We start from the raw sequence: 17,753 nt of genomic DNA, 5'->3' as shown, positions 1-17,753 counted from the left end.
GAATAAAATCTCACTTGAAATGTTGTCCCTCTTCACATCATACATTCAACAATGTTTTTTTATTGTGAACTAATTATTTCTTTCTTCCTTTAACAATTCACAGCTGAATAGTTCGCGGAATATTCGCGATAATCTATGATAGTAAGTTCGCCTAATTTTCTTTATCCCATCATTCGTTTAACATTTTTTAATGTAAAGAAATTATTTCATTCCTTAATTTTCACTTTGAAGTTTTGTTAACAATTCACAGCTGATTAGTTCTCGCAATAGATGTTCGTCAAATTTTTTTCTTAAATTTCTCTCTCCTTATAACAAAATTTACTATTGTGAATTGTGCTTTCTTTCACAACATTCGTTCACTAATTTTTTTTTTTTTCAAATTTGTGGTGAAGTTTTGTAAACAATTCAAAGCTGAATAATTCGTGGAATATTCACGATAGTTACTATATGATCGCTTAAATTGGACTTAAAAAAAGGAAAATATGTTCGAAAATGTTATCTCTTAAATATCTCCATTGGAATACAGTAAACAATTCACTGTACACAGCAACAAAGTTCACGAAACATTCACAATAGTTATAGCGAACATAAAACTGTTTATCATTTATTCACAATTGGTGTGAATAAGTTGACTCTTGATTAAATACAAAATCCAAACCTTGGGAATAGAAACTCTTTTTCAATACATGTCAAAATATGACAGCTATTTGTCAATGTTTAAAAGACAATACACAGCCTATAGCAAATAAACAAATTAAAACAAAAAAATTCACAAAAAGAAATCTCCAAAAAACCACACGTTTTATTTTAAGAAAAAAATTTTTTAAGACAATTGAGTTACCACTACTCAACTACTTAACCCCAACCCACTAACAACTCTTAGAGACCTACATACAAGTATGCTTCAATTGTTAATAGCGCAAACACAACTTTTACTAAATAAATATCATAAAAATAAGCACTTAAATTTAAAAAAAAATGCTTTAAAGAGTTTCTATAAGTTTATGTGTGTACTTTGCAAACTTATGTGATCACTTAATTATGCTAAATATTTATATTCCATGTCTGTTGTATATCTAAAAGTTGGTATGAATAGTTTTCATTTATTGCTAAATTATTCAATAAACAAAAACAAATCATCAGAAATAAGAAAAAAATTTCACGAAAAATAACTTATAAACATTTTAGCAGCGATTTTTTATTGCATTTTTTTCTGGAGGTTTTTGTTTGTTTATTTATTTATTATGAAATTTATTTTAACTAATTTTACTTTACTTTCTACCCAAGTTTTTAAAGAGTTTTGAGGATTTTTGTAGGTCTTTCGATTGCATATATATTGATTTTAGTTCGATTGCATAACTTTTGAGAAAAGACAAAAGGTGTTATAGAACTAGTCATCTCATTGGTTCTAGCTGGTTAGAGAAAAGTCGGGGTTTTAGGTGTAAAACCAATGAAGATTACTGCTACCCAAAGGATCCTTAAACCCAAACATCCTTGAGCCGAAAATGACTAAGGAGCTATTTCAATTGTTTCGAAATAAAAAATTAAGTTTTTTTTTTTAATTTTTCACTTTGTGGACCTTTGGACCAGCTCCAGGTCCAAATTTAAAACGTAAACTTCACTACACTACCTATCTAAGCTCAAACCAACTTGTGTGTAAAATATTTTTACTGAATGAGAATTAAATGGTTTCTTTTTATGACACTTTACATATAAGATTTTAACCAATTACTTGTAATTGTAATTGAAGTTTTTCCAATTATAATTACTTGTAATGTGTAATTGAGCAATGACCAATTACTTGTAACTGTAATTGAAGTTTTTCCAATTATAATTACTTGTAATGTGTAATTGAGCAATGACCAATTACAATTACTTGTAATTGTAATTAAATGTTTTGTCAATTACAATTACTAGTTATTGTAATTGAAGTTTCCAATTAAAATTACTTGTAATTGTAATTAAGGTATAACTTATTACAAATTACATGTAATTATAAGAAACAAAATTTACAATTACAAGTAATTGTACTTGGAAATTCTTCAATTACTATTACATGTAATCGTAATTGGCAAAACTTCAATTACCATTACAATTACATGTAATTGTAATTGGTAAAGATTCAATTACAAATACTTCTAATATAATTGTAATTAAAAATGTAGTCATTACCCCCCAAGCCTGATAAAAAGCCATTATGGTTTTTGTTAGATTTATATTATTTTAGATTTTTCTTTGAAATTTTAACCACAATTAAGCTTTACCACTAGTTAGTGGTTATCTTGGTTATTAGTTTTGTTGGTCATTATTCAAACACATTATCATCGTGGTCATTATTTGTTGTTACTTCTCTCTCTATATATATTGTTAGTAGAACCAGTAGTAGTGGTTGTTATTGTTTATTTATTATTTTGTTTTATTCAGTTTTGGTTAAAAAACCAAAACATTTGCAAAAAAATTCATATTGTCTTTTAGGGAAACTTTACCTCGCCCACATTTGCTCCAATTTTTTTTTCGTATTTTACGTCTGACATTTTATATTGTTTTTGATTTTTCTTTTATTTTTGTTATTTGTTGTTGTGTTGCGATTTACTCTGTTTATAATTCTAAAAAAATTGTTTTATTTCTGTTTGCAAATTTTTAATTTTTGTTTAATTTTTGTAACTTTTTTTAAAATTAAACAATTTTGCTGAGGTTTTTGAAAATTTTTTGTAGTGACATACATATACAAAGACAATTATTGGTTTAAGTAACTAACCTATAACTAGTTTATTATTCGCTTACTTTACAGAAGAGCACAATCTTCAATGTATACTAAATAGCATTTGATTACATGGAAGTAGTTATGTAATGCCTGGTTTAATCATAACTTCACTACAAATAGCATTTGATTACATGGAAGTAGTTATGTAATGCCTAGTTTAATCATCTAAATGTCCCATATATTCCCATTCTCTTTTAATTAAATGAGAATTGAATTAATTTCCTAAATAATACAGTTATTACAAAACTATTATTAGGTAATGCTAGTGGTAAGCAGAATTCATTGAAAAGAAAATTAAAGTTTATTGCCGCAGCAGTTCACTGACCGACCAGTTTTTATTGATTCCTTTGGTTTAAGTAAAGATAAATAACAAAAATTTCTTTATAAATCATAAATGACAACATGACATATCAGCACTTTGTCTACAATATAATAATGTCAGCTACTGACAGTTTATTAATAAAATATTCACATATATTTTTTTTACACTTTAGACAAATGTTATACATGTAAAACAGGTATGGCAAATGTATGTTATTTTACATATTTATCTATTTCTCCTTTTTTTATTATATTTCTTTTATACACAGAGTCGCCAGAATTACATCAATAGTCTAGCGATTATTTGTCTATCCTTCGATGGCATTTTTAAGATTTTATGTTACGATTTTTTTAAAATAAATTGCATAAAACTATTGTAACCGAGACGGTAATTTAAAAAGAAATATTAGGGGTATATTGATTTTGTCATTCAGTTTGTAACATAAGGAAATATAGCTCATATTTCCCATGTATATAGCGATTTAGACGTACGTTGAAAGAACAATAGCGTCCAGATGAGAGTACTTCCATACTTGGTCTAAAGTTCTGATACTGATTAAATGAATGGTCTTGATGAGCTTAATTTCGACCTATGATACTCCAAGTAATGTTTAGGAATGTAAGTTCAAGTGGTAAACAATTTGGAAGATCTAGGAGTATTAAATGTTATCAAAGTATTCTTCCAAAGCGAAAATGACTATAGACTAGACTATAGACTAGACTATAGACTAGACTATAGACTAGACTATAGACTAGACTATAGACTAGACTATAGACTAGGACTATAGACTAGACTATAGGACTAGACTACTAGACTAGACTATAGACTAGACTATAGACTAGACTATACTAGACTAGACTATAGACTAGACTATAGACTAGACTATAGACTAGACTAATAGACTAGACTATAGACTAGACTATAGACTAGACTATAGACTAGACTATAGACTAGACTATAGACTAGACTATAGACTAGACTATAGACTAGACTATAGACTAGACTATAGACTAACTATAGACTAGACTATAGACTAGACTATAGACTAGACTATAGACTAGACTATAGACTAGACTATAGACTAGACTATAGACTAGACTATAGACTAGACTATAGACTAGACTATAGACTAGACTATAGACTAGACTATAGACTAGACTATAGACTAGACTATAGACTAGACTATAGACTAGACTATAGACTAGACTAAGACTAGACTATAGACTAGACTATAGACTAGACTATAGACTAGACTATAGACTAGACTATAGACTAGACTATAGACTAGACTATAGACTAGACTATAGACTAGACTATAGACTAGACTATAGACTAGACTATAGACTAGACTATAGACTAGACTATAGACTAGACTATAGACTAGACTATAGACTAAACTATAGACTAGTCTATAGACTAGACTATGTCTTTGAGATTCGACGTCTATAGCCGTAATTTACGCCAACGTGTTAAAAACGAAAGTTCGAAGAACCAACTTTTTACTCCAACTATACTATATAAAAATTCTTTTATAGAGTGTTATTTCTATTCGCACTAGATCTAACAAACACTTTTACTTATACATATCCAAATTGACCATAGCTACTAGTTTTTTTTTTCACCAAGTTGTTTTTTTCTGGTTAGTTGATTGTTATAAATAACATTGTTGGCCTAGTCAGCGACAATAGTTGGTAGAAGAAGTTGTAGTTCTAGTTGCTGGCTGCACCCATAGAAGATAACAAGAAAACAGCAGCAACATTATTCAAATTCTTAAGTTTAAGTTAACCACAGATGAAAGTGGTTTTACTAGATGAGATTTAAAGAACAAAATAAATGTATATAATAATTTACATCAAAAATAATACTAGAAAACTAGCACTAGTTACTCCCCAATCTACTTGCAAGGCTTTTAGTTTTGAAATGCACATCTTGTTAATTAGTGCTAGAGTGTAAGTTGATTTGCTCTTCTCTCTCAAGGTTATTATAAATTTAGTTCTCTTTATGGATTTCTTACGATAACTTCCTAATTGTTTATGTTTCTATATTTTTTTAATTTCCTCCGGAATCAAGTAATACAAAGAGATAAGCAGGTGCGTTCTGCACTTTGTTGAAACAAATTTTTAGTTTTCTTTTTTTTTTGGTTGTTTTGGACTGATAATTTTAAAGTACAAGATGGAATATTAATTACAATTTACTTGTTTTTTTTTGTTGTCTTTTCCAATTATTACTTATTAAACAGTTTTAGTTATTTTTAAAGTATGTCGGCAAATGCATATTATATAAATAAATTTTCTTTTGTGGTTTTAAATAAAACCACTTACTTAAGCAATTACTATTAAAAGCAAAGTGATTTAAATAGTTTCAGTGGCGCTTAATATAATTAGATGTTTATGTAAAGTAAGAAACAATGTGCATTTGAAAAACACTTGAAAATATTTTAGAAATCAAAAGATTTTACCAAATAATTTCTTGAGTATTATAGTAAAGTAATGATAGAAGTTTCAATGTTGTAAAATTTAAGAAAAGAATTTTTAATTTATTTAAGAATTTTATTATTGGTTTTTATAATGAAAAAATTTTATGTAAATTAAAAATGCAGAATTTTCTTTTCTTTTTACCACACTCTAGAAATATGAAAATAATATTGAAAACAACTGCATTTCATCAGTATTTACATTTGGCAAATGAAAATTTTATAACAACAAAAATACACACTGTGAGTTTTGCACACTTATACATATTTTGACATAGAATACGCCTGGTTGTCATATTTTATTTGGTTTGATTTTCTAAAATAATTACCTAACAGGGGGTAAATTAGTACCAATATATAGAATAGAATAAAGTAAAATGTACATACCGCCTTCGTTACATCTAAGTAGTTTAATAATGGCTGGATTATAATTTGATAAAGGAACCTCATTATAGGTATAACAAACAAGAAATTTCAGAATAGTACTCACTTATAAGTAAAAGAGTACTTTTTTAGGTTTTAAAGTACTCAACTAATTTTCACTTAGACTAGATAGACAGTCTACAGACTCGACTATAGAATAGGCTGTAGAAAAGGCTATAGACTAGACTATAGACTAGATTTTAGACTAAATTATAGACTAGACTATACTATAGACTATAGACTATACTGTAGACTAGACTGTCGACTACACTGCAGACTAAACTGTAGACTAGACTGTATACTATAGATTAGACTATAGACTAGGCTATAGACTAGACTATAGATTAGACTATAGACTAGACTATAGGCTAGACTTTAGGCTATAGACTAGACTATAAACTATACTATAGACTATACTATAGACTAGACTAGACTAGACTATATACTAGACTATAGACTAGACTATAGACTAGACTATAGACTAGACTATAGACTAGACTATAGACTAGACTATAGACTAGACTATAGACTAGACTATAGACTAGACCATAGACTAGACTATAGACTAGACTATAGACTAGACTATAGACTAGACTATAGACTAGACTATAGACTAGACTATAGACTAGACTATAGACTAGACTATAGACTAGACTATAGACTAGACTATAGACTAGACTATAGACTATACTATAGACTAGACTATAGACTAGACTATAGACTAGACTATAGACTAGACTATAGACTAGACTATAGACTAGACTATAGACTAGACTATAGACTAGACTATAGACTAGACTATAGACTAGACTATAGACTAGACTACAGACTAGACTATAGACTAGACTATAGACTAGACTACAGACTAGACTATAGACTAGACTATAGACTAGACTATAGACTAGACTATAGACTAGACTATAGACTAGACTATAGACTAGAATATAGACTAGACTATAGACTAGACTATATACTAGAATATAGACTAGACTATAGACTAGAATATAGACTAGACTATAGACTAGACTATAGACTAGACTATAGACTAGACTATAGACTAGACTATAGACTAGACTATAGACTAGACTATAGACTAGACTATAGACTAGACTATAGACTAGACTATAGACTAGACTATAGACTAGACTATAGACTAGACTATAGACTAGACTATAGACTAGACTATAGACTAGACTATAGACTAGACTATAGACTAGACTATAGACTAGACTATAGACTAGACTATAGACTAGACTATAGACTAGACTATAGACTAGACTATAGACTAGACTATAGACTAGACTATAGACTAGACTATAGACTAGACTATAGACTAGACTATAGACTAGACTATAGACTAGACTATAGACTAGACTATAGACTAGACTATAGACTAGACTATAGACTAGACTATAGACTAGACTATAGACTAGACTATAGACTAGACTATAGACTAGACTATAGACTAGACTATAGACTATATACTAGAATATAGACTAGACTATAGACTAGAATATAGACTAGACTATAGACTAGACTATAGACTAGACTATAGACTAGACTATAGACTAGACTATAGACTAGACTATAGATAGACTATAGACTAGACTATAGACTAGACTATAGACTAGACTATAGACTAGACTATAGACTAGACTATAGACTAGACTATAGACTAGACTATAGACTAGACTATAGACTAGAATATAGACTAGACTAGACTATAGACTAGACTATAGACTAGACTATAGACTAGACTATAGACTAGACTATAGACTAGACTATAGACTAGACTATAGACTAGACTATAGACTAGACTATAGACTAGACTATAGACTAGACTATAGACTAGACTATAGACTAGACTATAGACTAGACTATAGACTATAATATATACTAGACTATAGACTAGACTATAGACTAGACTATAGACTAGACTATAGACTAGACTATACACTAGACTATAGACTAGACTATAGACTAGACTATAGACTAGACTATAGACTAGACTATAGACTAGACTATAGACTAGACTATAGACTAGACTATAGACTAGACTATAGACTAGACTATAGACTAGACTATAGACTAGACTATAGACTAGACTATAGACTAGAATATAGACTAGAATATAGACTAGACTATAGACTAGACTATAGACTAGACTATAGACTAGACTATAGACTAGACTATAGACTAGACTATAGACTAGACTATAGACTAGACTATAGACTAGACTATAGACTAGACTATAGACTAGACTATAGACTAGACTATAGACTAGACTATAGACTAGACTATAGACTAGGCTATAGACTAGACTATAGACTAGACTATAGACTAGACTATAGACTAGACTATAGACTAGACTATAGACTAGACTATAGACTAGACTATAGACTAGACTATAGACTAGACTATAGACTAGACTATAAACTAGACTATAGACTAGACTATAGACTAGACTATAGACTAGACTATAGACTAGACTATAGACTAGACTATAGACTAGACTATAGACTAGACTAAAGACTAGACTATAGACTAGACTATAGACTAGACTATAGACTAGAATATAGACTAGAATATAGACTAGACTATAGACTAGACTATAGACTAGAATATAGACTAGAATATAGACTAGAATATAGACTAGACTATAGAATAGACTATAGAATAGACTATAGACTAGACTATAGACTAGACTATAAACTAGACTATAGACTAGACTATAGACTAGACTATAGACTAGACTATAGACTAGACTATTGACTAGACTATAGACTAGACTATAGACTAGACTATAGACTAGACTATAGACTAGACTATAGACTAGACTATAGACTAGACTATAGACTAGGCTATAGACTAGACTATAGACTAGACTATAGACTAGACTATAGACTAGACTATAGACTAGACTATAGACTAGACTATAGACTAGACTATAGACTAGACTATAGACTAGACTATAGACTAGACTATAGACTAGACTATAGACTAGACTATAGACTAGACTATAGACTAGACTATAGACTAGACTATAGACTAGACTATAGACTAGACTATAGACTAGACTATAGACTAGACTATAGACTAGACTATAGACTAGACTATAGACTAGACTATAGATAGACTATAGACTAGACTATAGACTAGACTATAGACTAGACTATAGACTAGACTATAGACTAGACTATAGACTAGACTATAGACTAGACTATAGACTAGACTATAGACTAGACTATAGACTAGACTATAGACTAGACTATAGACTAGGACTATAGACTAACTATAGACTGGACTATAGACTAGACTATAGACTAGACTATAGACTAGACTATAGACTAGACTATTGACTAGGACTATAGACTAGACTATAGACTAGACTATAGACTAGACTATAGACTAGACTATAGACTAGACTATAGACTAGACTATAGACTAGACTATAGACTAGACTATAGACTAGACGACTAGACTATAGACTAGACTAGACTAGACTATAGTCTATAGTGTAGACATTATGGACACAATTTAGTACTTTGACGATCCTCTACTCCACACTTATTTTGTTGTTATTTTCGATTTTTTTATAGTGCCAAATGAGTTAGTTGTATGTATATGCATTGTTGTTGATGTGGTACCATGTGTAATGGTGCCACTATATATTTCCATTTTTTCAGCTTTACAAAAAAAAAAAAAAAAAAAAAAAAAAAAAAAAACAAACTAAAATCTTGGGTTATGTTTATCATTCATTGCTGCAGTCTTCGCAATGTGTGTTGTGTGTCGTCATCATCTTTCTTCTACTCAGACGCAGTCTTTGTATTTATTTTTTCGCTTGACGATGTGGTTTCTTAATAAAAAACTGAAGAAGAAAAGAAAATAAAGCACTAAAAAACAAGTTCAAGGCTCGAAAATAAAATTCCTTCAACTTGACGTTTAAGTAAATGAGATGAAAATATAAATCTGGCAAAATAAGCAAAATACAATCCACCACCACCACACTTTTCAAAACAGAATGCTGCGTTTTTACTAAATTGTATTATAACAATTTGTGTTAAAAAAAAGAAAACTATGTATAAATATTTCTCAAGTGTTTTGTGTTTTAAAATAGGCGCGCGAAAAGATACAGTTGTTATTGTTGTTATTAGTATTACAAGTTAATGATGCATTTTGCATTTCGCAAACAGATTGTTTAGGAGATTTTACACATGCTTAAGCATACAGCTGCATGCTTATAAATATATACAACAGCATGCATGCTGTTTGAATACGAGATGCTGTTTAATAAAATTATTATACAAAGGTTTTTGAAAAATTATAAAGAATTTAGAATTTTGTATTTTGACGTTAGAGAGTAAATGCAAATAGGGTGATAAAGGCAAATGATTATTTTCACTACTAGCTGGACCCGGTCTAAAGGGATAATTTCAAAGTGCTCTAAAATTAAAAATGTCGTTGAAATAGAACATCCGTTCTACGTTAGATCGAACATTGGTGTCTTCCACCGACGGACGGATGTTCGATCTAACGTCTGCAGGCTTTTCCTTTAGGATTTCATTATATCGCTGGTCTGAGCCAACAAGCTAATAACGTTAAGACAGCTTCATTTCTAAATCGAAAATTTCTGGTATTTCTAACAAATTTGACTCTAAATTGGGGAACAAAGTGGGCCTGAGGTTCTAAATTCAAGACCGTATTGGATTCTAAGAAAGCTCTATAAGAGGTAAGGTTTATCAGTCCTCTCGGGAGTAGTCGGCAACGAAAGACCGGATGTAATAGCTTTAAGGAGAAGGGGGCTCGAGGTAGTTAACCTGACGAACACAAAATCATTTGACGAAATGAGGACAGAATACAAATATGTGTAAGAAAAACCCATAACGCCTCTTGGAAAAAGATCCTATTTGGTGACCCCAAATAGAGCATAATGAGAAGCCATCTCAAAACGAGGAAGTCTGATGTTAGTATGATATTACGTATTCGGAGTGCGGATTCATGAAATGTGGAGCATATTGAGTGGACAGTGAAACTCTGGAGTATTTTCTTTGTCATTGTCAATCTTTAGCTAAAATTAGATCCAAATATCTTGGGAATGATATTATTCCGGATGTAGCATTCCTAACGAACACTGATTGGAAAATTCTTAAAATTTAAGTCAATCAAACTGAGTTTCTGAACATCGAACGATAATACATTCAGTAAATCCAAAACATTTTTTATGAAAATTATTGCATAACAGGACCGATAGTGGCCCAGGTGTATTTAATCTGATGTGATATAGTTATATCATTCTATCAACCCAACCTAACCTAACCAACTTTGTATGCTTTAGGACGAAATCGATCGCAAAATTTCTGGTATTTCGACCCAAGCGGTTCAGAGGCAGATATTTGAATGATGAAGATCACAGTCCGAATACAGAAATATTTAAAAAGGCCCTATGGTGGCCTAGGTCTTCGGATATGATATAGTTACATCCTCCTATCAACCTAACCTAAATGACTTTGTATGCCAAAGGACGAAATCGATTGTAAAATTTCTGGTATTTCGACCCAAGACTGATATTTGAATGATGAAGATCACAATTGGATTACAGAAATAAATGTCTTTAATATGTGATCAAAATCTAAAATCTATCTACTTTACTATAGAAAGACAACACACTTTAACCTCAGAATATATAGTAAAATTTGTATAACACAGGGACCAGTAGTTCTCGATTTTAATTAAGAATTAAACTTTTAAATTTTAAACTTTAAATTTTATATTATTTACTATTTTTCAAGATCTATATACTAATTTTAAATTATTTTTCTTTAATTTCAGGGCTTTGTCGCTGCCAGTATTAAACGTGAACACGGCGATGAAGTTGAGGTTGAACTTACCGAAACCGGTAAACGTGTTATGGTTCTACGTGATGATATACAAAAAATGAACCCGCCTAAATTCGACAAAGTCGAGGATATGGCCGAATTAACATGTCTCAATGAGGCATCCGTCTTGCACAATATCAAAGACAGATATTATTCGGGTTTGATTTATGTAAGTATACATCTATATCAATCTATATATCTATTCATTTTCATTTACTTTTTATGTCTTTTTGCTGATTACAAAAAAAATGTATGAATGTATTTAAGTTTTTTTCCAAATTCATTTCGCTTTTTTTTTGTTTATTTAACAATTTTTTTAATATAAACAAACTTTTCTCATTTGCCAAACCACAGAATGACGTTATATCGTTTTGTATTTGTATAGATACTATTTTTATTTGGAAATCTTCATACAGATATCTTGCATATAAGTCAGCTAAATAGCTGGCCGATTTGCCTGCTATTATGTAGTTTTCTGTGTGCAGTTTATTCACTCACTCAGTTTGTCAGTTGTTAGGTTATTTTGTCGTTGTTTTTGTATTTTTTGTATGTTAAACAAACAGATGTCCATTTTATAAATGTGTTTGCTGCTTAAAGTAAATGTACAAATATAGGTTTTAATATGAAAAAAAAACGGTTTTTGCATATGAATACACTAGTGACTTGGTAGGCGGGTGAAGTATTTGTTAGAATTATGGGGAATTTGCTCCTTCTTATATAAACAAACTATAGTTTTTATCACGTTCATTTCAATCCCCTTTAAGTAATTGCAAATCATTTTGCCTTTACTCGTTTATCGAGTTTCAAGTGTTTTTATTTCTGTTTCTTTGTCTCGTACATATGTGCATTATATAAAGATGATGCGAATAGAACAGAACGCAAAGTCTTTTCAATACCTTTTAAAGTAAATATTTAATTATGTATTATGTACCTGCCCCCACCTCACCCATATATACAAATTTAATAGTAATGTGTAGTTTACGTTTTGCAAACCCCCTCTTCTACGACCATTTGTCTGGTTATATAATGTATTGGCTTTAAAATGCTTGCACATTTTTTCTTTTTATGGATTCATAACTTTGAAAATTATTTTAACTTGTTTTTGAGTTTTAAAATAAACCTGTTTTGAGAGAAATATCCAATATTTATTGTATATGCTTCATTCTGTATACATTTGGCCTAATTTTCTCCAGAGAAAGAGAGATATGCGAAAGACCTACGTTGCACAGTGCGAATCCAAAATCTGCGAAACCAGTAAGGTCCTCTGTTACCTTTCATATGGACATGTTAGTAGCCTAAACTGATGCCCTTTAGATGTATTCTCTTAGTTAGTTAGTTAGTTAGTTAGTTAGTTAGTTAGTTAGTTAGTTAGTTAGTTAGTTAGTTAGTTAGTTAGTTAGTTAGTTAGTTAGTTAGTTAGTTAGTTAGTTAGTTAGTTAGTTAGTTAGTTAGTTAGTTAGTTAGTTAGTTAGTTAGTTAGTTAGTTAGTTAGTTAGTTAGTTAGTTAGTTAGTTAGTTAGTTAGTTAGTTAGTTAGTTAGTTAGTTAGTTAGTTAGTTAGTTAGTTAGTTAGTTAGTTAGTTAGTTAGTTAGTTAGTTAGTTAGTTAGTTAGTTAGTTAGTTAGTTAGTTAGTTAGTTAGACATACATATATACATCAATCCGAAGAAATACACTTAGGCCTCTATTGGGCCTGTTGTGCGCTCCTTAACCAGTGTGAATCGAAACCACCACCTCCGGTCTACCCGACTAGAACACTAACCACTAACCTACCGGAGACCACATGTATTCTCTTAGGTCCACTAAACCCTTGTCCTGAGCTGTGTTCAATCCATTAAAAACTGGAACTAGCGTATTCATCCACGTAAAATACTTGACGAAATAAGGTCACGGTGGTCTTTTTAAACCACAGAGTGAGCTAGAGAAGGTGATCTAAAACTTCCCTCGACAACAAACTCATTGTAGTAGTTGTGCGTTCCCACTACAATTAGATCTCCGCTCCGGAACGTCCCGATTCTCAATCGACCAAAGATTGTCCCCCAGCAACAACAAAAACAATGCTGTAGTGACCTTTGTAATCATTCAATCAATCAGGTAGACCTTTCATCCGTCACATTCATGAGAACATTCATCCAACAGTTTCATTAGTATGACTCAGTCTGCATTCTTTTGATATCGACTCATTCCCAACACACTCATACTTATATAGTTCCCTAAGTCACTTGTGGGGTTCCGTTAAGTCGACGTTAATTTCGCCAAGCATCATTGGATTTCAACCGTTACGTATAATGCGAAGGCATCTCACCAATAGTCAAATGACCACAATGAGTCCCTCGATTCTCCAGTTTCTACATCTAACATTTATCCGCGGGATTGGAATAACACCAAGGTAACATTACCCACAGGGATCTGCGGCGGTCCAATTGAACGATGTCGTTATCGACTATACTTTCTTATCGATCTCAATGAATAAGCCTTTTGATTCTAATACAAAATCAAAATTGAATCTGCAATGGACTTAATCTAAGATCATGCGATCCAGAGTTGAATTTTGATATCAATTTAATATTAACAAAACTCTGAGAAGGTGGTTCAATTGTACGATGTCGTTATCGATTGTACTTTCATAACGCTCTTAATGAATAACCCTTTTGATTCTGATACAAGATAAAAATTTAATCTGAAATGGACTTAATCTAAGATCATATGACCCAGTTTCAATTATCGCTCACACATTCCCTTCGCTCTATAATGATGCGATTTCTAATCGGCCAAATATTGTATACTTAACATCAGCTATATAAACTGGAGGTTTTTTCCTCAGGGAAGATCTCCCAACGACTGTTGGAATATACTTATACGGAGTTCTGCAATAACAGAATATTTCGATATCTGTTGGTTCAAATATGAGACAAAGGCTCAAAAATTGTTATAGTTCATAGAAGAGGTGGAGGTTCCCCGTAGAACCTGATTAGTGATTACATTGAATGTTTTAGGCGAATGTTGTTCGATAGTTTTCCATCTAAAACCCCAATGGCAATTGGAGTTCAAAGTTTCTATAAATTTTTAATAAGAGGAGAAAAACACAAAACAAAAACAATGGTAATATGAATGAAAAATCGATATGGCGCGGTCTGCAAAAGTCGTTATAATTCTGAAAATATCCAATTTAAAATCGTGGATTCTCATAGATTTCATTGAAAATAAGTTTCTAAGAAAAACCAAAATCAAATAAATCTAAAACGACCTTCATCTTTTCGAGTATTAAACGTTTGTTTAATAACGTTTATGTTTACATTTGCACCCAATGGAAATCTAATCATCCAAAAAGTCTAAGAAAAAACAAACTAAAGCATAACGCCAACTACCATTTTGCTTTTTAGCCGTTATATAAACAAAAAATTAAATTTAAATACATATTTGAATTTTAGTTAATTTTTTTTTCATGTTAACCCATTTTTTGTGTGTAACATACTTAAAAGTAAAACATAAATTTCATTTTATCTACTCAAAGTAGGTAGGTGGTGGTGGCTTATAGTTTATGTATTTTTCTAGTTTTTTTTTTTTTTTTTTTTTATCAAATTATAAACCTTTAAAACAAAAACAAAAAACAAATTAAAACAGCAAACAGTTTTAATAACAAAAATTAACTTACCAACCAACTAACACTCACGCAAAAAATTTTGAAAAGTTTTTTGTTAATTTCGTCGTTTTGTTTGAAAAGTTCTTTACACTCAATTAAAAATTCTTAAACAGAAGTCGATAAAAATCACTAAAATTATATATGATTTAAAAAAAATAAATTCTTTATTTTTTTGTAGGTTTTGTGTTGTATATTTACATAAAGTACATGTGTATGCGAAATTATTTTATTTTTTTATAATTTAATTAATTTGTATTCAGTTTGGGTTTCTGTTTATATTTTTTTCTTCTTTTGCCTTAATAAAAATCGTTTGATATTTGTCGTTGTAAAGCAATTTGTTATAAATGTTTTTGTATTGTGTTGAAAAAAGAGTTTTCAATGTGTTTAATCGTTTTTGACTACACTGGGCTACAAAGTTTTTAATAAATGAAGAGTTTTTCTGATAATCTTTAAGAATTATTTAGAGTTATCTCCATAAACTATCCATAAATAGAGAATTAAATGGAGAATGTACGAAATGTACTGGGTCTCTTTGGAATCAGAGAGAGAGAGAAAGATAGAAAGTTTAAATAGAGTTTAAGAGTTACCAGAAGTACCTTGAGGTAGAAAGGTTAGAAGTAGAGAAATAGATAAATATGGAGGCAAAGATTCATATAGACACTATGCCAATGCCCCTCTGAAAAGCCATCAAAGAATAGTAGTACTAAGTAGCAGAGAATAAGTTCAGTAGACTCCTCCTTATCGTGGAGAATAAACGGAAATGTTTCTTTTAATAGAAAGTTAGGTTTAGATATGACTTGCTGCGTATACGATACCTTATTCACTTTAAGACGCTTTTTATGGACGAAACTTCATCAAAGAATAAGTAGTTGTCTTAAGTAGCAGAGAAGAAGTTTAGTAGACTCCTCCTTATCGTGAAGAATGAACGAAAAATGTTTCTTTTAATCAAAAGTTAGGTTTAGATATGACTTGCTGCGTATACAATACCTTATCCATTTTAAGACGCTTTTTATGGGCGATAGTTCAGGCTGTAGTATGATTCATTCATCTACAATTCTGAATGTTAATCTGCTTCTAAAATCCGGCATTTAGACGCCGCGTCCGCTAATCAAATCAACCAGTAGAATCGTTTTGTGAAGATGGCCCGTTATTTTCCTTTAGGATTTTCCGCCGTTCTCTGGCCCTAATTAGTGGGTCAATAGACCCTACGCAAAGTCGTCAACATTTAATCTTACTTTAAAGTCAAGTTTAGTCTTCTACTGTGGACTTTGCTAGAGAATCTGCTTCTCCTCACAACGCCTCCATCTAGGACTCGCATCTGGGGTTGCTAGGGGAGCACTCCTGGGGAGCACTACTGTTCAGCTAATAAAGTATTGGTCAAATATAATGTTGTCGTTTGCTAGCCCATAGACCGACTTGATTCCAACTCAAGCGATTAAGAACAAGGCCCTGCACAAAAGCCCTTCTTAATGGTTCTTTGCGACTGGGGGTTTTCGTTAACCATGAAGGCAGAAGAGGGATTTGTAGTTGAACCTGATGGTCAAGCATGTCCAGTAGACACGGTGGTGACTGTTTGGTCCACAATGCTTGAGTTTAGGGGGTTGTTTGGCGTACCAAGGCAACCTCGTTGCTTTCATCTGTCCACAAACTTGGACTTCCCACGCTGATTTTCTGTGGTAATTTGTTACTCCTGTAATTGTCCGTTTGTTTCACAAGTAGGTTTGTAAAATAATGGTTTATTTAAAGGATAATTTTAGATTTAATCATGGGTATATATTAAGTCCAATTTCACATAACATCTTAAGTTAAAGTTGAATAAAGTTGCTATTAAATTATAAAACTATAAGCTTTAGTAGAAGCGCCGTTCTTTTCTTCATGTTTACAGGCTAAGGGGTAATGATTACACAAAGTAATTCATTACAATTACAATTACTTGTAATGTATAATTAATAGGGTGATAGACTCGATTTTTCGACCGGTTTTTTCTGCTTTATCAGTGTCGGTTTTTTCTTAAAGTTGATTTTTCGAATATCGAATAACCCGGTTTTTTCACTTTTTAAAACCCGGTTTCGAATACTTTTATTTGCTTTGTATTCAAAGATTATTTAAATGAAATTTTTAAGTAAATAATAATGCAGCCCGTCTAAATTTTAAAAATATTCGATTCGAGGAACTAGCGTATATTTTTCTACAGCTCCTTTGGTTAAACTTTTTTGATTTTCCTAATTAATTAAAAAAATGTATTAGTAAAATT

The 17,753-nt window shown here is 31.0% G+C and overlaps 1 protein-coding gene across 2 annotated transcripts in view; it reads left to right on the top strand.

The window, feature by feature from the left end:
* The window catches only part of LOC119603040 (myosin heavy chain, non-muscle), an 89,117-nt gene that overhangs the window by 14,177 nt on the left and 57,187 nt on the right, over positions 1-17,753 (top strand). For both annotated transcript variants that reach the window (XM_037954900.1, XM_037954899.1), the window contains exon 3: positions 11,812-12,027. In XM_037954900.1, the coding sequence (XP_037810828.1) occupies positions 11,812-12,027 (216 nt within the window). The remainder of the gene's footprint in view (positions 1-11,811; positions 12,028-17,753) is intronic.

This window comes from Lucilia sericata, unplaced genomic scaffold, assembly GCF_015586225.1.
Source record: "Lucilia sericata isolate MDLA Ls3-8-SP2 unplaced genomic scaffold, ASM1558622v1 Contig000271F_arrow, whole genome shotgun sequence".
Taxonomy (NCBI): domain Eukaryota; kingdom Metazoa; phylum Arthropoda; class Insecta; order Diptera; family Calliphoridae; genus Lucilia; species Lucilia sericata.
Note: the sequence above shows the minus strand (reverse complement) of the source record. Positions and strands in the feature narration are given on the sequence as shown.